Source organism: Notolepis coatsorum, assembly GCF_963971535.1.
Source record: "Notolepis coatsorum genome assembly, chromosome: 7".
NCBI classification, from domain to species: domain Eukaryota; kingdom Metazoa; phylum Chordata; class Actinopteri; order Aulopiformes; family Paralepididae; genus Notolepis; species Notolepis coatsorum.
Genome location: NC_140171.1, coordinates 166,460,048 through 166,482,901, shown reverse-complemented (window position 1 = coordinate 166,482,901; position 22,854 = coordinate 166,460,048). Strand labels below are relative to the sequence as shown.

Genomic DNA, 22,854 nt, shown 5'->3' with positions numbered 1-22,854 from the left:
TTCTATAGGTTTGTTCTGTGACCCTCTCCTCCCAACCCGGCACTTCTATAGGTTTGTTCTGTGACCCTCTCCTCCCAACCCGGCACTTCTATAGGTTTGTTCTGTGACCCTCTCCTCCCAACCCGGCACTTCTATAGGTTTGTTCTGTGACCCTCTCCTCCCAACCCGGCACTTCTATAGGTTTGTTCCTAGGAGTAACATGTCGGAGATGTCAAGGTAGCAGCATAATAAGCTTTCAAATTCATGGGAATCATCTGCTAGTGGACATTACACTAGCAGTTTGTGCTAGCAGGTGGTAAATCAACTGCTAGTAAATGAAGTGGTTTGTCTACTAGCTAGCTGATATCCATTACAGATGTTGAGAATTTACATTTTTGATGTTTGATGATTTCCTGTGAGCATACATACTGTATAAAAACAATCTGTAAAAATCACTACTTTTGTATCACTATGACCATGTGTTTTTTTCCCCCCATTGAGGATTTAATTGTACTTAATTTCTCCTATGACTATAATATTGGTTCCATTATCTCTTTGTATAGCAGGCAGGAGGAGGACTATGGCCTATCCAGATGGGACCAAGGGGAACAAACGTCTGTCCTGTCCTGTGAAGCAGCCCGACTTACTGACCAAGAGGGGAAAGGTCAGACTAATCTCACGATTGGATTTGGTGTCATGATTAGATATACATTTGATGCATGCATAGATATGATTCTAGATTGCTGTTTTGAGTTATTTATTCCCATTTGACTGGTAGACAGTTTTAATAGATAAGGAAGAAAAACTACTTAGTAGTTCTACACTTTTTTATTTGATTGACTGGATACTGCATATCAATACACCGCCTCAGTTAGTAAATGTTGTACATTTACTGAGTTTTACCTGCATGTTAAACTCTTAGGAAACTCTTAAATGTTTTGTTTTCTGACCTGAAAGAAAACATGTAATGAGATTTAACAATTTCAGTAGTGCCAAAGTGATTATTTAATTTAGATATTTTAACATTTCATTTTTAGATGGGGGATGCCAACCGGCCAAACCTCAAGTTCTATCAGATGATTGAGGATTTCAGAGAGACCCTGGAGATATTACCCCTGTCAACCTCCGACCTGGTAAGATTAGAGCCAGTGCCTGACCTATCTTAAACCTTTGCCCCTGACTCTAAACTCTGTTGCCTATACTCAATTTATACCTACCTACTACTTTCACGGTCTACAACTGCCCGACACTAATCATAATAATCTTAACCTTAGGCCATGGTTACACCATTGAATACAGAACGTTTTTGTTGCTGAATGATTACGTTTGCTGTCCCAAGTTAAAAAGAAAGCCCTAGCCATATTTTCAGAAAATCTGCCTAAAAGTACCGGTACATACCCAAGTAAAGGAAGATTGCTCCACTTCTACAAGGTGCATGTTCTTGGTATCTAGGGACATCTATGAGCCACAGGGAATGTATTCCCAGTGTCGCGACATATTGTGTCGGTTACTATGCTAGAGTACATTTTAATAAACCAAATGAGAATATAATTTTTTTTTCTGACTGAATAAGGGCCCGCGTCCACTTGGCGCATATTTCTGACCGCACGCATCTGTTTTCAATGTATTCCAATGGGGAGGGAGCGCATGCGGCCGCCTCTAGGAAGTGCGCTGCCGTCGGCTTCTTTTCTCAGCTTTTTTGTGCGGTCGAAAGTTGAAACTTTCTCAACTTTCAGAGCGATGCGCTGGGCTCATTTTCAGACAACCAATCACAGCCATTCATCTACCACTCTGTTTGTAACCTGACACCGGAGCTGCCTGCCTGTCTGGCTGTCTCCCACAGACCATTGAGATTCGCGACAAAACTAATAATAATAACTACACGAATACACTACTAAAAAGCTAATAAAAAGCAAAGGGCGAACTGTGGTGTCAGGCAATAACTATATATATAATTAATATACAATAAAGTTATTCAAATATGCTATAATATGTGCAAAACCGCGGCATGGCTGTAGATTTCTTTCTGTCATCTACAAGATGCGCTGCAAGCCAGCGCTGCCGGCGCACTCCCAGCATGTTTCACGGAGAAATATGCGCTAGGTGGACGCGGGCCCTAACACCATGCTAACATTGACAAAGTGAGAAATTGCCACTGAGCTCATTCAGCACCACCTTGAGATCAAGTGTACTTAAAAACCTAAGAAAATGAACAAAGGGCAGATTTACAGGTTTTTTTGTAGATGCACTACTGAATTTTGCCATCCGGACACATGCAATTTGAAATATGAATATAGAATATCAGGTCTATAAATGACCTTATTATGGCCAAGTCATACATCTATGGATTGGGCCAAATCTCCTCTTTCCAATGGCAGTTCAATCTGGATTCACAGCAAAGACTGTAAATGAAATGTACTGTAAGTACAGTTACTTTTGTATAACTTCCATAGCTCCGCCATTTTTGACCGGACTGCAACATGTATTTCTAATTGTGCGCTATGATATTTTGCAACAGGTTGACATGACTCGAGAGAGAGGGAGAGATGGAGATAGAGAGGGAGAGACGGATGTAGAGAGAGGAGAGATCCCTCAGAGCGCTCATGTGTTCCCCCCACACACACTCGGTCGCGATTGTGTAAATGTTCCGAGACGAGTCGCACTGTATGAGAGCCTCTCTCCCTCTATCGGTGTCTCTCTTTTGAGGAAGTGTCGGTGACTGGGTAACCGCTTTCGCATTATTTCCACTCGCTCCGTTGTTGAGCGAATTGTTGATTGTGGGCGGTGGCTACAACCACAGAGGGGGCTGAGATATGCAGATCAGCAGCACCTACTTACGTCAGGGAGCCAGTAAATTCTGAATGCCTTGGTTCAGTGGGGGAGGTTCTTGTCTGAGCTGAACTGAAGAAATTTCACATCTAGTCAGTGTTGGTACAACCCCACATTGCTAGAAAACAACGCAAACCACAGGAAAAGGCCATTTATAAGATAGTTCCCCTTTAACATAATTGGTAAACAAATGTGCTGAAAATATACTTTGACTGCTGTTTTGATAGGCTCTTTACTCTTGGCTACATTTGAAAAAGATCGGGCTTAAGAGGTTAACTAACAACCTCGTATATATATTCATACATATATATATACACTTGTATATACCGCATATTTATATTTACCGTATATATGTAAAATAATAATCTTCATTTATATAGCGCCTTTCATACACTGAGTGCAACTCAAAGTGCTTAACAGAGACACGTCTTCTTTAAACAAGTCAAGAAGAAACAACACAAGTTGTTGTGAAGGGCCAGATTAAACTGAGAATCTACCTTTATCGTTTGATATACTTTGTATATTATTTATATATATACACGGAATATCCCTTTACCTACGTTCAAACCAGAGTAATATTCGCTCTCCTTATTGGATAGAGCCCTAGGCTCCAGGCAGTCTCGCACTCAGACAGGTGCAATGGGCGAGTTTGGGGCATGTCAGAACATGCCCGGAGGCAGTGTATTGATACCAGACAAGAACTGAGGTTTGGTACTAGATAACCACTTAAGTATATATGCTGGCGCAGGTGCGCACGGCAGCAGTTCGTCTAAGCAAGCAGTGTGACAAGTTCAGTGTGATTCTAATGGAGTGAGAAGCAGTGCGTCTAACAGAGCGTTGAGAGCATGTGCGAATAGGATAGTAAAGTGTCAGAGTTTAATGTAGTAACGTCAAGTTCGACCTAGTTTAATGTGAAGTATAGTGCACAGGAGAACCAGAGTCGGCGATTGCAGAACCATTACTGGTTGGATTATATTGATTTGGAACGTGGTACCCGGAGAAGAGCATCGTTGAGTTCCACTATCGTTTGGGATTCAACCTTGTGAGGATTACAACTCGGGCTGGCCTCGTGGACGGAGGCTGGCTAGCTGTCATCAGTGCTATCGAGCATTTGGATTACAATTATTGCTTTGCTGCTGATCAAGGGAGTTTACAAGGACCGACTCCTGTACCTGGAGTCTCTTTATTCTTCATTGAATCAGACGGAGTACCCGAACATTCCTCTACCCTCCAGGCCTTACACCCCCGGAGGGAACCCATTGTCTCCAGTCGGTACCAGTGTTGCCCTATCTAGTTGCTACTATACGACAGGTGGTGTCAACTTAGACCCGTCGTAGGATTCCTGCTATTCTTAGTGACTCATGCTATTGACTGACTTTACGTATATTCTTCGCCATACAAGCGCGACCCTAATTCTCATTCTGTAACCTAACGTTGCCTAATAATAATAAATTACCCTCAAATACTATTTCTTTGTCAATGCCGTGTTCTTGTGGGTGTTCACCATCTATATTTGATGTACTGTCTGGCCAGTAATTAAAGTACATAACTAGCAGTGGTTTAATCTATCACAATCTTGAATACAGTCAGGGTTTTGTAACCCCTCAGTTACACAAGTCAAGAAAAAACAAAGAGTACCATAAGGTCCAAAAAATTATAATAAACTCAAAATAAATAAATGCATGCATGCAACACTCCGAGACATACCCCACGCGCAAACTCACCTAACAATAGGAAAAAAATTCACCACAGGCAATGTGGAGGAGAGAAACCTTAGAAGGGCCATTCAAGGGGGGATCTCCCTTCTTAGATGTCGTGATAAGGGTGGCTAGGTGGCGCAGTGGCCAAGGCGCTCGCCACCAACACAGGAGATGCTTGGTTCGAGCCCAGCTCTCGGCGTTGCTACCAGCTTGGCTGGTCGTTCATACTAATACAATTGGCAATATTAGGGTGGGAAGCTGGTGGGTGGGGATCAGACGTTGTTGACAGCGACTCCTACAGGTCGGTTGGTGCGCCTGCGCAGTAGAATCAGGAAGCGGCGGGGGACGGGGGGGGTGTCCCTCGCCGCTGAGAGATCGCGCTGTGCAGGTGAAAAGATGCGACGGCTGCCTCCTTGAGTACCGCAGAGGACACGTGATGCAAGGCTTCGTCCACATTGCAGCCGGCTTGTGGGAGGAGTGGCCAACATCGTTCGAGACAGGGGAGGGACAATATGAAATTGGGGAAGGGAGAAAAATAGAAAATTGGGAGAAAAAGTAGATAAAAAAAAAAGATGTCGGTGATATTAGTGTTGCATTAAAAACAGGCGAACAGTTGGTAAGCATGCATCCATGTGTGTAGTGAAACTGAGCATTTTATAAGATTAAAGATTGAGGCACAGGGGTGCATCCTCCCAGCCGAAGACGGGTAGACGGGGGGCGACGCAGAGAGGGTCACATGTCGAACACTCCGGTCATCACTACGAGACAGCCGGAGATGGGGGGGCACGCAGAGGGGGTCGCATCCTGGGTGGGTGTCATCACGGGACGTCCAGCACTCCGGTCATCACTCCGGGACAGCCACTCACAGGGAGACAGGGAGACAGGACAGGCGTTATACACATACGGTATTTGTCTGTATACCTGCGGCTAATCCTTCTATATGCATAACTCTGTATGATGGCATGTACAATAATGCTGTATATACTGTTAACCAGGTAAGCCATATTAAACAACCATGGGTGAATGTGCCCGAGTCTTTTAATTTCTTTTCTCAAATATGTGACATTCTTTTTGTTTTATTGTACAGGTTAAACATCAAAGAATCTGTGTGGCTATTCGCAAGAGGCCACTCAATAAGAAAGGTATGTTTTTAGAATGACCTGTGACAAACCCCTCACCATTGTATTATTTAATGGCTATAGGTTTGATTTTTGGAACTTTGATTTATTTTATTTTACTTACCAATGATGTTGACTGGTAGAATCCTTTCTCAGCACAATCCATGCTGTTCTAGCTAGTTGGCCACAAACGAATGAAAAGACGTGAAGCTAGAGATTTCAGTGAGCTCATACAAACGGGGGCTCAACCCCATTGACTTTACATCAGAGTGGAGCTAACTAGCCAGAGCTGGTAGGAGGAACAACTTGGATTGTGCTGAGAAAGGACTACTGACCAACAGCATACATTGGTAAGTAGGAAATGGGGCAATGGTTCCACAAATCCAAACTATCCCTTTAACCTGATGCTCCTCTGGGAAGGAGATAGACATGGTGTAGAACTATCCCTTTAACCTGATGCTCCTCTGGGAAGGAGATAGACATGGTGTAGAACTATCCCTTTAACCTGATGCTCCTCTGGGAAGGAGATAGACATGGTGTAGAACTATCCCTTTAACCTGATGCTCCTCTGGGAAGGAGATAGACATGGTGTAGAACTATCCCTTTAACCTGATGCTCCTCTATCAGAGCTGGCTAGGAAGGACATAGACGTGGTGTCTGTACCAGGAAAGGACACAGTGTTGGTCCATGAGCCCAAGCAGAAAGTGGACCTCACCAAGTATCTGGAGAACCAAACCTTCCACTTCGACTACTCCTTTCAAGAGACTGCCACCAATGAACTGGTGTATTGGTAATTATACTCTTAACAGACTTTATTGGTATGACATGCCAATGTAAAACATGCTAAACATACAAGGTAATTGTAGTAATAAAGCTGGATGGTAACAATAACATAATTGCTCATAATATAATTTGAGTTTGACAGTGTCTTAATTTCTTTCCCACAGGTTCACTGCCAAGCCTTTGGTTCAGAGTATTTTTGAAGGTGGCATGGCTACTTGTTTTGCTTATGGACAAACGGGAAGTGGAAAGACTCACGTATGTTTTAAAAACATTTTTTTTATATAAAACATTTTATTGGATTATGCAATAGTCTCATCAGTTCTGAACCACATAATATCCCCATAACCCCTTGGACAAGGTTAAAGTCCTCCCTTGTTTCTTGGAAATAACTAATAGAAATAACATTGAAGCCTTTTCATGGATTCTGTAGCACTGACCGTACCTGTCCAGAATAACTCGTATGGGGAATTTCACTGTACATTGTTTTGGGAGGGTTTTCTCTTCAGGTTAATTCTGTGATTTTGGCTTTGGAACTTGTATTTGAAACAATATAGCTTCTTTACCATAGTGCAGGTTTAAGTTGAGTGGTGTTCCCCTGCTTTGGGGTCTAATTGATTGACTTTCTGTTTTATTCTTTTCGTATTATGCATTGTTCCTCTCGAAGTCTGAGCCTGCTCTTTCGAGATTAAATAAAGATTGAATGGGTCAATGTCCATTCAAGAGGATCTAAATTGGAAAAACCTAAAGGAAATTAATTTAAATAAAGTGAAATTCCAAATATATTTCAAATGTGTGTTCACATTCCCATGTATTTCCTGGGCCCAAGAGCGTAGCAATAACATGAATTCTTAAAACTAGTTGTATTCTACATTAAACACGTTGTCATGACATTTCAGACGATGGGAGGAGACTTCTCAGGCAAGAGCCAGAACAGTGCCAAAGGAATCTATGCTTTGGCAGGTAGGCTAAATGCTCTGGTCAAAATATTTTCATAGGCCTAAATGGATACTTACCAGGGGGGCCGTCACTTCCCCCCCCCCCCCCCCCCCCCAATCAAGTTTAAATAAAGCCTAAGTAGAGGAGAATTTGTTCAAAAGTAATTTAAACTTTTATTCTTTGAGCCTCTGCTGTGCTTAGCACTCAGTCGATCAGAGGAGAGACAGATGTGCACAGCAAGCAAGGCGCCTGAATATTAATTTACATTTTGAATTCGATCAGTTAACATTTGTCAGGTTGGATATTGGTGTGGGGGGGGGGGAAGTGGCGGCCCTAATCCATACTGGTCCAGGGACCAGATCAGTGCTGGGGACCATCTGAGAGAGGCCTGCAGCTGGTGGTAACTAGGGGTGTAAGGATTCAGCACCAGGATGAGTTGTCTAGCTCTAGCACAGTCTCTGGAGCGTAACAGTAAGAAGCATTTTGTATAAAAGTATTCTGTACTTCTGTATGACAACTATTAAAGAAACTTGATGAATGTAGGCATGAGTGATGTGTAGACAAATGTATATCCTGACATCCACAAGGACTAATTTTGATTATCACGATATCTGCCTCATCATATGTTGGATAAATCAATTGACGTTCATCATATTGGACAGTGAGAACAATTGACGTTCATCATATTGGACAGTGGGAACAATTGACGTTCATCATATTGGACAGTGGGAACAATTTTCAATCAACATTCTAATATATTACCATACTTTTCGGACTATAAGCCGCGGCTTTTTTCCCCATTTTTCGACCCCGCGGCTTATATAACGGTGCGGCTTATATGTGGACAAAACCCGAAAATAAATATTTCTTTTTTTACTGCATTGAAATGTTATTTATCCTTATTTGCTAAACTTAATACAACTTGTAAATGAGTTAATTCTTGTTATTTGTCCGACAGTATTGTGTCCCAATTCTGGGAGTCATTCTCTGTAGAGGTGGGAGTCATTCTCTGTAGAGGTGGGAGTCATTCTCTGTAGAGGTGGGAGTCATTCTCTGTAGAGGTGGGAGTCATTCTCTGTAGAGGTGGGAGTCATTCTCTGTAGAGGTGGGAACTTAAAGCTCAATATAAGATTGCACCACCACCCACAGAATCGAGAAAGAGCAATCAATCTGTCAATTCTTTCCGTGTCCGGGCCGGGTGAGGTTTCCCGTGTTGAGTCAAATTAAGCCGCAGGCTCCACTCCTTACATATGGTAATTAAACATTAAAACACATGCGGCTTATAGTCCGGTGCGGCTTATATATGTACACATCATTCAATTTAGCTGCTGCGGCTTATAGTCAGGTGCGGCTTATAGTGCGAAAAGTACGGTATACAAGATATATTTAGACAATAACATTGTGCATCACACCCAGGATGTATCAAGTCACTTTTTGTCTGGACATTTGACAATTTACTCGCATGTTGTGTTTTTCTTTGCAGCTCAAGATGTTTTCACTTTCCTGAACCAGAGGAGGTACGCCAGCTTGTCACCTTACGTCACCTTCTTTGAGATCTACAACGGCAAGGTACCAAACATCATTTGACTGTTTAAAAAATTAAAATAAAAAAATTTAAGTAATTTAGTTAATTTTGCCATTATGGCATATAGGGCAACTCACCCTCTTAGGGCTCCTTCTCATAATCCCACAATGCTGCACCTCGTCGCAGGTTGGTGTGGAAGGGGAGTTTGTGTGACATCATGCCGTGAGCTTAAATGCGATAACAACTGCTGGAGCCAAACGCCACCCCCCCCATTCAAAAGAAGCAACTACGATGGGATTCTCCCAGTTTGAAATTTAGATACTTGGGGCCGCCATGATCACTACCATGATTTTGCATCATATCCTGATTTTTTTTTTTTTTTTTTTTTTTTGGTCCCCAAACTCTACCTGTAATCTGAGCATGTGTCGTACCACCTGTCATTGGGTGGTGGCTTACCGGTGAGTTAGCTAATATATTAGCCTTTGCTTGTGATACAATGGTCAAGAAAAATATGGGGGGGGGGGGGGTGTGTATTTGTTTGAGGGCTGAGATTGTAGCCCTAGTGACGCCGCTTGTGTCCGCCAGGTGTTTGACCTGCTCAACAACAAGGCAAAGCTGCGTGTTCTGGAGGATGACAGACAGCAGGTCCAGGTGGTGGGTCTGGAGGAGGTGGAGGTCTCCGTGCCTGAAGATGTCATCAAGCTCATAGAACTCGGCACAGGCTACAGGTGCATGATGTGTAGAGTCGTGGGGTTGTTGGTGGTGTGGTCGGTGATTAATGATGTTGAATCATTTAAACTTTTGATGTTGTGGTGATATATTTGTTTTTACTTGTTTTCTTCCTCGGCACACGATGCAGTGTAATCTGATGTGATTATTGTTTAGATTAGAACCATTTATAAATAATTATTTATAAACGAACATGCCAACATTATGGGAAATGCGCTTACTGTCTCCAGAGTAGACGAGAAGATTGATAACAGTTTCCTCTGTGCATTCAGCAGGACACTATCTGGTTGCAAGCTAGCCTAGTTTAACAAATGAATGGAAGCGGATAAGGACCACTAGTCTAGCCTAACGTTTTGGCCAACAGCTACAGCTAGGAGGCCGCTTCCATTAAGTTCTCAAGCTAGGCTTAACTCAGAGAGCAGACACACCCCGGTCAGAGAGCAGACACACCCCGGTCAGAGAGCAGACACACCCCGGTCAGAGAGCAGACACACCCCGGTCAGAGAGCAGACACACCCCGGTCAGAGAGCAGACACACCCCGGTCAGAGAGCAGACACACCCCGGTCAGAGAGCAGACACACCCCGGTCAGAGAGCAGACACACCCCGGTCAGAGAGCAGACACACAGACACAGACCTTTGTAGTTTTAATATTGTATCAAAGGATCAAGGATGATGAGGTTTCTCAGAGTGATTGGTATTTCAGAGTAATTTCCATCCAGGTTGTAAGGCTGGATGAAACGGTGAGAGAGGAAGTGATATGTGGTATTTCAGAGGGATTTTGAGAGTGGTTTTCTGCAACACATAGGCAGAGAACAAGGAATTAGCAGAATGCATAATTAGCAGTGTTGGATTTCGGCATATCTGCCAGTAATCACCTCGTCACCTGTGGTTCCGTGAAGTTTCTGCGTTGTGTTTAGCTCTTACTCATCGTACCGACTGATGCCCTCTCTCCCTCCCCGGTGATGCATCCGTCTCAAAAGAATTAACGACACACTGGAAAACAGGATACCTTTCCTGGACGTTGATGTTTATTTCCATAAACATAGCTTCTGTACCCGATGGGAAAACCGTTCGGAAAGGTCCTTGAAAAGTATATTTAATTCCTTAAATTCTACCGTCTCTTCTGCTATCAGTCCGATGGTGGTCGAGGCCTAGTGGTTATCCAAAAGCCTTCCCTGTTAGCCGAAGCTCGCTACCTAGAGGCCTAGGGGAGGGGAGGCCCCTCCCACCACCCTCCAGCTCTGTCTCTCTGTCCACGTCTATACGTCTCCGCTTCGTTTCCTAGTCTGACTAAACCCGGTATGTATCATGCACTATACACTGCCTGCATTAGGCCGCTAGGTGACCCATATGCATGACCACGACTAGTCTCTACCCCATGCCATGCTCGGCCTTGCGGCCAACCAAGCCAACGCTAGTGCTGACATGCCACTGGAAATATGCCATATAGCATAACTAGCTGGCTAGCATTAGCTCAATTAGCGGCACGAACCAAACGCAACACAAAGCAGCAAACCCCAAGTCGTCATAATCATACACAAATCACAGCACCCCAACAACACACAATGCAGGCTACATATGACATTCACCTAGCATAAACCACAGGCACTACATTGGAGGCTGTTGATGACTTACTTCCTCAGGAACGCACTCTCAGTCTGCAATGGAAACACGGGTGCCGGCAATTCACCACCTGTATTTAATTACCAGACTAAGCACCCTTGGGCTGTCCAGAGAGATGCCGGACTAGGACTAAGAATAGAATAGAAATAATACACGGTATGACAAATGGTGGGTAATTTACAACAGTATCTATCTTCTTGTCTGACTCTAGACAGTAAGCACATTTCCCATAATGTTGGTGTGGTTCTTTTTTAAATGTCACGGTTTTGACATTATTTTGTTGTGGAGAATAATCTTCAGCTATAGATTGTTGTAAGCTAGTTGATTTTTAATTGCACAATATTGGTATACATCATTGAACAAATTTGCAATCATTGTCATGTAATTAGGCTACAAACAGACAAGCGCACAGTATTTTATTCAGCCAACCATAGATTGTAGGTGCTTCAGTGACATAAAATACTGTTGGGTTAGTAGAACAAAATTTGTTTACAAATCCATGTCCTTGAAAAGCAGTACTACATCGCTAACGGAACTAAAATGTCCTCTACCTCTCCCAGGACCTCAGGCCAAACATCGGCTAATGCAAACTCTTCACGTTCCCACGCCATCCTCCAGATTGTCTTGAGGCGGAACGACCGCGGCTATATGCTGCATGGCAAGTTCTCGCTGATAGATCTGGCGGGCAACGAGCGAGGCAACGACGTCAGCAGCAACGACAGAGCCACGATGTTGGAGACGGCAGAAATCAACCGCAGCCTGTTGGCCCTGAAGGTACACTAAAGAGTTGTTTACCGGTATGCTAGGGCGCTTGACACTTTTGGCAACCGTCTCTCGACGTGGCTAAGGTTTCTGTCTCTATGGCAACAAGACGCCAAGCTTCACAATGTTTTTTATTTGTTCTTTCCTCTGTCACTCCTGATGTATAAATGTCAAGTTTTTGCGAACATGGGCGTTGCATGTATTACACACCCTGCATATATAGTTGATGTACACTACTTGGGATATAATGTGTATGGATCCCGTGATTAACTCCTGAGTAAATGCATACAAGTATGTACAAGAGAATCAGGATGATGATGCTTCAACAGACTAATAAATAATTGATGAAACGGAATTTAACATTCTCATATTCACACTAGCGCAATATAATAATATCCCTTTTTGCCTATTGCTAATGCATTGTCCCTTATTTTCATGCAGTCAGCTGCTTGGTTACAATGCAAAGTATTTATTTGCTATAAGCCAATATAAATATTCTGACATTGGGGAAATAGTTATGGCTGACAAAACCCTTAATTAATAAGTAAAATGTTCAACTTAAAACAAAGTCTGACATTGGTATAATAATTTATAAACTATGACTTGTATTTAAATATTATAAAGCACTAACCTCAACCCAAATTATTAACAGTTGACAACATCTAAATTTAGCTGTAGGAAAATTGTTGTACGAATTAGCCACTATATTCTTAATGCAGAGGTGGCCAACCATGTCCTTTTGATCTGACATGTCATGAGACTTGTCTGTCAAATGTTTATATTCTGTTTGGATGGGGTGTATGTCGGGTGTGCTCCTTGGCTGTGCTATTATTTTTACAATTATTACTCCGATGTTCACTTGCTGAGCAGAGGGACATTTTCGGATGGGTTCCGAAAGGGAAAAGTAGATCTTGTGCCCAAAAAGGTTGCCCACCCCCACGCTAATGTGTTGAACTGCACGGCCACCTAGTGGTTACATTGTAAATGTACACTTTCATTCATAATAACTACTACAGACTAAACCATGCTTAGTTGTGTGATATAAGGTGAAGTGCTTATTGTACTTCACTCGCCTGAGTAAATGAATCGGGATGATGTTACTTGGCTTGATCTTTATCAGGGAATGAAGCACATCTCCTAGCAACACAGTGCTCAAGAGTTCTATATTGTACAGATGAATTAACAACATGTAGGTCAAGTGAATAAAAACTAGATACATTAATTCATCTAATTAATTGAGACAAAAGAAATTAATACAAATCTAAAATAAAAACAAGAATTGATATGATGGCCTTTATACTTGTGGGTGTCATCATACTGTACATGCACAGTAGCAGAGGCCATGGCATGATTATTAGAGATTGCTTAGATCAACTGCAGTGTTTCCCCTACCATTGCCTAAATTATACATAAATCGGTTTTCATATAAATCTATTTTCACTTAAGACTTTAAAACGGTGGTGCGGCACGGTCTACGGAGATGCAGAAAAAACCTACCAAATCCATTCCGAGACAACTCCGAGACTGACTAGCGTCGCACGTCTCAGTCTCTCTCTCTCCTCTCTCTCCAAGTAACCAAACGTTACACTATAAAAACAAACTGGATAGTTGATATAAGTTGATATATGAACTGGATATTTCATGTGAACTGGCCCGTCCCAACTCTAGTCTTTGGCAAGTTTGATAGTATTCACTGAGGATGGCCAGATAATGTTATTTAAACTTAAAAAATTATTATACAGAAAGAAGCTTCAGCAAGTACAAAACGCTGCTGACCGACAAGAGAATCCCTCACTGAGGAAAACACAGCCTAACCATGTATCACAATGGTGATGTCAGCCAGAGATGGGGAGAACCATGAACCTTTAATCTCTTTGAAATAAATCACATTTTACAGTTTTTTTCTGATTTCTTTTAAACAAATTATTATTTAGTTATTGCACTGCACTGGCAGTTGAACTGCTTTGAACTGAATTGGAAAAAAGAAACCTAACTGGCACTGAACATTGAACTACACTGGCACTTTTTTGCAGATGTACTGTTATTAAAGTTAGTTAAAAACATAATTTTGTATCGTTTTTTTGTTGATTAAATCCAAAGGAAAAAATATAAAATCAGAGAAATCCGAAAACGGGAAAATTTAAAACCGAGAAATCCAAAAACAGGAAAATTCATATCCGAAAACAGGAAAAGATAAAAACGGATTTCATAGGGCCCTAGTTAAGGTGAGTTAATAAATTCACTCTGAAAATCTGCTCCGCTCTGATAAACTGACTCTTCGGTCAGAGCGTCCAGTGTGCACTCTGAGCCCTCAGAACAACTTGAGTGCGCTCGCTCTGACACTGGTTGTAAATAGTTAGGAGTGTTGTATGTGCCTCCCTGTATTGTAAATAGTTCATATGTTTGTCACTACTGTATGTATAATTGTAAATAAGTAAATTTATGTGAATAAATATTGTTAATATTTATTTACCTAATTTATGTGCAATCGTTTCATTTCAGCTCAGTGTAGAGAAATGCACCGATACTAACAACCGTCTATGACGACACTGTTGACACCACGTATCCGTGACACGTGCCCCACGAAAACACTAGTAGTTTTGCCCCCCCCCCCCCCACCCCTGAAAAAAATCTTAGGGGAAACACTGAACTGCAACCTTCAGAATCTCTAGGTAGACTGTTGCTGAAATGCAAAGAAAGGCCTTTACTGCCCCCTACTGTCTAATTTTTCTCATTCCTTTTTGGTATGCCATTGTTTATGAAGTCTGAGATTCGATTTAGACAAGGTTTGACTCTTTTCATTTCCTGTAGGAGTGTATCCGTTCCCTGGGTAAGAACAGTGATCACATCCCCTTCAGGGAGAGCACACTAACAAAGGTCCTCAGAGACTCGTTCATCGGAGACAATTCGAGGACCTGCATGGTAAGTCGATACAATAACAACAGTGGTTCTCGTTTCATGTCAAGGACCTGCACATTGATAAACATTAGCCCACAGATCCCCGTTTGAAGATTGTCTCGGGCACCCCTGTCTGAAAAGATATAACGGTCTATAGTGTAGGTGGTGAAATGACAGTGTGAAACATGTGATGTGATCAGAATAGTTATTCTTGAGTGAAATTAAACTATTCCCCATTCTTCTGCCGACCCCCTCAAGGATGGAACACCTGACTTTACAACGAAGCATAAAGCCAAAATATAACATCCTGTTTGTGGTTTGTCTTTCCAGATAGCTATGGTGTCCCCTGGAATGCCATCGTGTGACTATACACTGAACACACTACGCTATGCTGACAGGTACCCACCTCGGTTAAAGCTTTTACATTTAATGTGATGGTGACCAATGATGGCGCTGTATTTTATGTTGGATACTTGCATACTTATGTGTATATATAATGCACACTTCATAGACCGGCAATGTCACTCGCTTAATCACAGTCAAGTCATTCACGCATGGTTTGCCACTGTGCACCTAGTGGTGACCACTAGCTACAGAAATTTGTCTTAAGACCACTTAAATTAATGTGCCAATACATCTATGATACTCTGTCCTTGTTTACATATGGCCCAGGCCTAATTGCTATGTAGTGACCATACTGATGGATCTGTTTTCCTCCCGTCCTGGGGCAGGGTGAAGGAGCTGAATGGAACATCCAAAGCTGGTGGAGCCGTCAAAGCACAGGAGCCCATGGACGTCTCTTCAGACGAGGTCAGAGTTCACACAAAGGCCCGATCGTAGTCCAGAGATGGCACATAGGACTCCGCTGGGGTCTGCATGAGATTGGTTGGGATCTGCTGGGTAGTGTAGAGGTTTAAGCAGTCGCCTACCACCACAGAGACCCAAGCTCAATTCCCGACAGCGGTACCTCCGGCTTGGGCAGTCATCCCTACGAACACAATTGGCCATTGGAATAGTGACTCCTACTGGTTGGTCGGGGGGCCTGTTCATTCAGAGAGGGGATCTGGAGGAGATGGCGTGAACCTCTGTTACACTCTCCCAGTGAAACTCCTTGAGGCCATGTGGAATGAAGCAGCTGGTGACTCCGCGTGTATCGGAGGAGGCATGTGGAAGTCTAGCTCCAGTAGGACAGTGCAACGACCAGGGGGAAATTGGCATAACATTGGGGGATGGGAGAAAATAAAAGATTGGTAAATCAAGGAGCTGGTGTGCATGGGCTATGAAAGGAAATAGACTGCATGGACTGGATATAACTTGTGTTGATATACATGGGTGGTGATTATTTCATGAAGTACTTAACTTTAGTCATTTCATAGTTTTAAAATGACATGGAGTATTTGGCTGATTTTGAGGATTATTATTTATTAATTTGTTTCATGTTTATGCAGTTGCCCTATTGGATATGATGGAGCACTTAGAAAAAGTCAACTTTCTCATTTGTGGTTACTTCATTACAAAAGGTCTACGAAAAATTGTGTCTAGGTTGAAAAACAAGTGAAATAATCCTTTCATAAAACCTGGTAAACTTTCTTCCTGTGTGCAAGGTTTTCTAATCATGCCTCCCTTCTCTGCAGGACTCTGTGGTTCCCAGCATGTTTGAGGCAATGTCTCAGATCCAGGAGCTAGAGGACAAGGTTCAGGAAGAACTCAAGGTATGGATGGGATGATGAATGGATAGAGGGGGGTGTATATACTTTTATAGATCAGATGGGTATAAGACGAGCCATACAAGCCTGCCACATGACTAGACATGTCTACTAAGTTGAACCGTAAAAAACTAAATATGCTAAGCAGTAAAACTGTGCCTTCTATAACTCATGGCAGGAAATGTCTCTTCTATGCTGTGATTCAAGCATACATACCCCAACCCCCCATTAGGGTTTCCACAGAGATGTGGAATTTCCCATGACTGGTGACACCGGACATTTAACAAAATTACCCTCGATATCTGTAGAGTTAACGTTATGCGGCTACATTGATCCGCTGTGTGTCGGTCTACATCTTTTCTTAATCCATTTTCAATGATTAGTATATATGTAAAAATAAGGAAGTTCCAGGCACTCTTCTACAAATTTGTTCTACAATGAACTGAGCTATTTATTAAAGCCTTTTTTATATACAAGAAGAGTGCCTGAAACGTCCTTATTTTTATTCAACTGGCTCCCTTCATCCAAGAGCACCTTCAAAGAAACACTGGATTCACAACACAAAGACGCTGCAGCCCTCCTTCTTGTTCAAATGAGTGTTGACGTTGGGTTCTAATTAAAAGATGAACCAACAGACGGTAATACCTTCAGTCATGTTTCTATCTGTTCATTGACAGACGGACCAATATAACTACCGGTAGCCTTATTTAGTGTGTAACACAAACATACTTTTGCTGGTCTAGCCTGTTCCTCTGAGTTCCTCCAGTTGAGCTTTCACTGCTACAGGGTTTAATCCGAATCCTCCACTATCGTTGTATAACATGCACCTCTAGACTAGAGCCTCGTTTCTCTCTTTCAGGTGAAGTTAACACTAGTGAATGTGAAACCTAAAAATAGCTGCTGTCCGCACGTTCAGTTTATAATGTTGTCTGATTTACACGCTTAAACATGTTTAGCACCCTTGGTCGTGCTACTGAAACGGTAAAGGAAAGAGGGATAATAGCGATGAAGTACTTAGAAAGAACAGAAGGGAGCGAGGAATGTGTAGTGTGTGTACTCTCTTTCAGTGATGGAAATTAGTGTTTCTTATTTTCATTTCAACCTTTATTTAAAATAAGCTTCCGAGGTTTCCCTCATTTACAGAAACGACGATTGTACAAATGTAAACGGTACATAATAAAAGCAATATTCACAGAACATTTTAGGCAACAAGAGTAAAAATAAAAAACTTTTTAAATATTTAAAAAATCTGCTAAAACAGTTACAGGTATGGTTTGAAATCATACGTTTAAAGAAGGGAGAACCTCCAACTTCAGAGTTGGAGGACATTCCAAGAGTTGGTGGCATCAAAGGAAAAAGCTGACTCTCCTAGATCAGAACAAACTTGAGGGACTCTAAGAACCATCCAGTAATTTGATCGAGTTGAATAGGTTCCAATTTTAATGTGGGCACTGATATATAAATGTAATTTCTATAGAAAATGTAAAAAGCATAGGGGTGGTGGCAAGTAATGTACTCTGTAGACGCCTGAACACAGAGTAACACCCCCCCCCCCCTCCCTCTGTGATTCAAGAATACATACCCCCAACCCTCCCATCAGTCTTAACACATCCACCGCCATAAACGGCTTACGACGGGTTGGCTGATCATGCGAATTCCGCCAATCCACTGCGTACGACGTTATTGAGATCATATTTCATTTTTCCGCCATGGTATTCATAATTCCGCCACCCAGCCTCGGCTGAGACAGTGGGACTCGGCACAACCGTGCAACGCTTCAATACCGCCACCTGGTGGATGATCGGTCGAGTTACAACCGGACATGGATCTCTGGTGATCTCGGTGCATCTGGGAAATCCGTCCGGCAGTCACAAATTGTTGCGGGAATCTAGACACGCATCCGTGTATATGGATCGCTGCCATAACTCAATAATCGATATGATTTTGGCGTTTATTGCGCCATACAAACCGGAAATGGATCTAGTCGATCGACGTCAAATAAGTGGGATCTTTTTCCTCCAGTCTCATCGGCGAACGGTAAGAGGACAGTAACGTTACTTTCAGCTTGATTGTTTATTCTTTTCAATGCAAACCGCTCTGATCAATATATCACCCATACTACATAAACAGGGTTCGTATGGGTCCTGGAAATCCTTGAAAATGCTTGTATTTCAATGTGCTGTTTTCAAGGTTTTAAATGTGCTTGAATTGTGTATAAAGTGCTGGAAAGTTATTGAAATTGTAATTGCACTTTATACTTTAATAATAAATCGCTATCTGACTGAATAGTTTGGTTTTTAGACAAAGAAATAAAATAAGTCGGAGCGACTCGAGCGAGCCTATTTTGCGTTCGCCTTTCACGCAAAATGAAATGTGGCTCGGCTCTATCCGTACTAGTGTTTTTACCTGTGCCATCTGAGAACAGCGAGTGTGTGGCCAAAATGCCGGGAGGCTGCCGTTTTAATGAGCTCTGGCTCGGAGATATCAAATATAATTCATGGTTAAAAAGAGGAGAACATCCTCGAGTAGCCGTGTGCAAAATATGCAGAAAGGACTTGAAGATTTTTACCATGGGGGAGTCTGCACTTTCGAGTCACATGAAAGGTGAGCCAATGAGCATGGATGTTATTAACGTGTCTCGGCCTGGCTCGCCAGGTACAACTAAGTTCGAGACTACAAGTGCTCCACACCTGTCTCCGTAAATGTTCGTTATAAAAATACCACTTCAATAATCGAAATAGTCAAGTAACAGGCAGAATACACTATTGGAATTACAAACTCGTGTTTACCGGACTCTGTTTTTCACTGCAGTGTTTTGAAATAGGCAGCATGTAGCATAGCTTAACGTTAGGCAAATCAACGTTAGCTCATTTCCTTTCATGTATTTCAAAACACGAAAACTTGTTGTGTATTGAAATGGTATTTTATTATGGAGCAGTTGTAGTCTGGAACGCAGTAACTTACTATGTGTCATGTATGTCATAAATGTTATGATTAATTGAAAATGGGGGACCCTGATGTAAACCAGATGAAAGTATTTCTCTGGTCTGCATCCCCTTAACAATTGTGTGTATTGAGCCATAGTGTATTGTACCCATTCTGCAATCTGTTAATAACGTTTTCAATCAAACGTGACGAGCCAGGCCAATTTTAGCACGTTTATTTATGGAATATGCAATCTAACAGCTAACGTGAACTTTACAGTAAATTACATGGATAATGTTAAGGTAGTTAGTTAATTCCAGTAAATTTACCACAGCCTGTTTGCACTATTTTGTGTTGTTGGATGCAGTTTTTTTCTCAATGAGATATGTTTTGCTTTTAAAGTGTTTGATTTTGTATACATTACATACATACATAAGGCTCCAGGAGCTGATTGACTGCCTACCTCAAAGTCTGTTCAATTTCAATCAAATATTTAATGAAAATTTGCTAAATAAGAAGTTTTATCTGGTGATTATTTGAGTGATTGTTTACCTACAGGAATGAACTAACTACCTTAACATTATTATCCATGTAATTTACTGTAAAGTTCACGTTAGCTGTTAGATTGCATATTCCATAAATTAACATGCTAAAATTGGCCTGGCTCGTCACATTTGATTGATTGAAAACTTTATTAACAGATTGCAGAATGGGTACAATACAGTACGGCTCAATACACACAATTGTTAAGGGGATGCAGACCAGAGCAATACTTTCGTCTTGTTTACATCAGGGTCCCCCATGTTCAATTCATCATGACATTTATAACATACACGACATACAGATATACAGTACGTTACTGCATAACACATCGGCTCAGCCAGGTTATATATGATGCCAAGTCTACATCATTTTGGTTGTTTATAGCACAATAACATCTGATTTAATGTAATGGAAGAAGTGAAATCATTTTGAGTAAATATTTAATTTACCACAGCCGCATAAGATGCTGGAAAATCTTGAAAATGCACCTTGAAAATGCTTAAAGTGCTTGTATTTTGCCTTGGAAAAGGTGTACGAACCCTGCAAAAAGCATTTACTGACTATCACGGAATTATAAACGACCCCCCCCCTTTCATCCTTGCATGATGAGTCATAACGTTTAGGATCGTATTCAGTTGGATTTTTTAATATAGCGTCTATCGCGAATAAACTGCAATCGATAATCTAATCTATATTATGCATTTAGGCCTATACTGTAACTAGCGTTCTAGGAATTACTGCAGAAAACGATAAAAACACTTATATTCTAGATGGTATTTTCGTATGAATCTATGAATGAAAAAGTATAACGTTCCTACATCCTGAACGATAGATAATCGATGTTGAATGGGCCATAGTAATGTCAATTTAGCAATACAATTTAAAAAGTTATAGCCCTGCAAAGAAGGTGAACATCTCCATAGGCTTAGACTGGTGGCAGTGATCATACATTGATGGATAGAAGCGTGGCAGTTAATGTGTTAAAGAAATGGCACAATATTGTTTGTTCTCCAGAGGGGCAGCGAGCTTCTTAAGCCAATGGGGAATGGATCATACGACATTGAGGAAGATCTCCCTCATCTGGTGGACTACGCCAAGAAACTACTGGGTTGGTAGAAATCAAATTACACCTTGAATTTCTTTCACATTTTTGATAAAAATGTGAATGGAAATGTTGCCTTGATCCTTATGAGATGTATGGATTTATTTTCAAACCAATTCATGGTCATCTCTGTTTACTGCTGCTTGCAAGTCATGCAACTCTCCTTCGGCCTAATGTTCATCAGTTTGGGGTGTCCTCGACCGAAAAAGGTTGAGAAACCGTTATCTGCTTGAGCCCACCCTTCTATTACCCCTTTACTGTTTGTAAACAATGATGGCATCTGGATGAATCCACTTGCATGTACAGAGATGCCAGGGCAGTAAACGGCGAAGATCCTGACCCAGCTCTAATGCTCACTGCAGCACATAATAAACTGAGGGCACCACTAGATTACGTACCATTTCATGTTTTGAGAGCTGGGTCATGATTTCAACTCTAAATCAAATCTGCTTGGATCCGGAAGCAGAGTTATGACCTTAACTAAATAAAATGGCTCTATAGAAATGGGGCACTTTGCGTTGCATGCATTCATTTAGTTTGAGAGTAAATTAGTTTGAATATGGCCACCAGTGATGTCATTGGGGACATTGCATCCTTGTGGTGTTTTAAGGATTCAATGTCCCGTGTGACATCACTGATGGCCATATTCAAACTCGATTACTCTGAAACTAAATTAATGTGGAGTTTTGGGATGTATGCAAGATTATGTGCAAAATAAATCTCTATTGTTTTTTTTGTGAAGTGCCCCTTATATACAGTAGATGACAAAAAAGATAACTGCTCCAACAGCGAACACTTTGTCAACCGCTGTTTGTAGTGTTGTTTGTGCTAGCCTATTCTGTACAGCCTGTACTGTACTGCTGTAACTACCCTAGCCTATTCTGCTATAACTACCCTAGCCTATTCTGCTATAACTACCCTAGCCTATTCTGCTGTAACTACCCTAGCCTCTTCTGCTGTAACTACCCTAGCCTATTCTGCTGTAACTACCCTAGCCTATTCTGCTGTAACTACCCTAGCCTCTTCTGCTATAACTACCCTAGCCTGTTCTGCTGAAGCAGAGTAGGTATGAGATCTTATCTGGGACCTAATGTCTGTTTTTCCTCATCTTCAGAGACTGTCCTGGAATTGGAGAGTGCAGTCGCTGAGGGGAAGATGGCCAGGGTGCCACATTTTGCCACATGCTAAGGCATGAATATGTTTTTTTTTTTTTATGTTTTCTATTTTTTTTTTAACTCATTCCCCGCCAACAACATTTATATACGTTATTGGGCACCATCCTTTGAACGCCAACCACGTGTGTATATACGTTATTTGATAGTTTTTTCTATATTTGTTTTAATTATTCATCCGGGGACCTCTGTGTTAATTTTTCTATAAATGTTTTGTATATTTTAAATCTAATTGCTTTTATGTACATGCTCAATAAAATTATTATTTTAATGAGTTGTCTGAAATATATATTATAGGGTTGGGGAAGGCTACAGTTGACCTGCTGAACATGATAATCACATCCTTTGTTTGACACTACCTTAGTAACAGGATTTGTTTCAATTACATTTGGATTACTTTCCCCAGAATATAAAATCCACGGAACACATTAAAAAGTAAAATATAATTCTGATTCAACTGAAGTTGTAATGATAATAATCGTAATTGTATAGCACCTTTCATACGGGAATTGCAGCTCAAGG

General features: G+C 41.6%; 1 protein-coding gene across 1 annotated transcript; it reads left to right on the top strand.

Moving 5' to 3' along the window:
• Positions 1 to 167: 167 nt before the first annotated feature.
• Positions 168 to 22,577, top strand: LOC311232261 (kinesin-like protein KIF2C). Its single transcript, XM_084319004.1, has 16 exons — positions 168 to 180; positions 543 to 643; positions 1,017 to 1,112; positions 5,596 to 5,650; positions 6,254 to 6,416; positions 6,574 to 6,664; positions 7,306 to 7,369; positions 8,829 to 8,914; positions 9,456 to 9,598; positions 11,785 to 11,998; positions 14,798 to 14,908; positions 15,215 to 15,282; positions 15,616 to 15,694; positions 16,519 to 16,596; positions 21,073 to 21,166; positions 22,275 to 22,577. Exons 2-16 carry the CDS (start codon positions 560 to 562, stop codon positions 22,346 to 22,348), a joined length of 1,500 nt encoding a protein of 499 aa, XP_084175130.1. The 5' UTR covers positions 168 to 180; positions 543 to 559; the 3' UTR covers positions 22,349 to 22,577.
• The last annotated feature ends 277 nt before the right edge of the window (positions 22,578 to 22,854 follow it).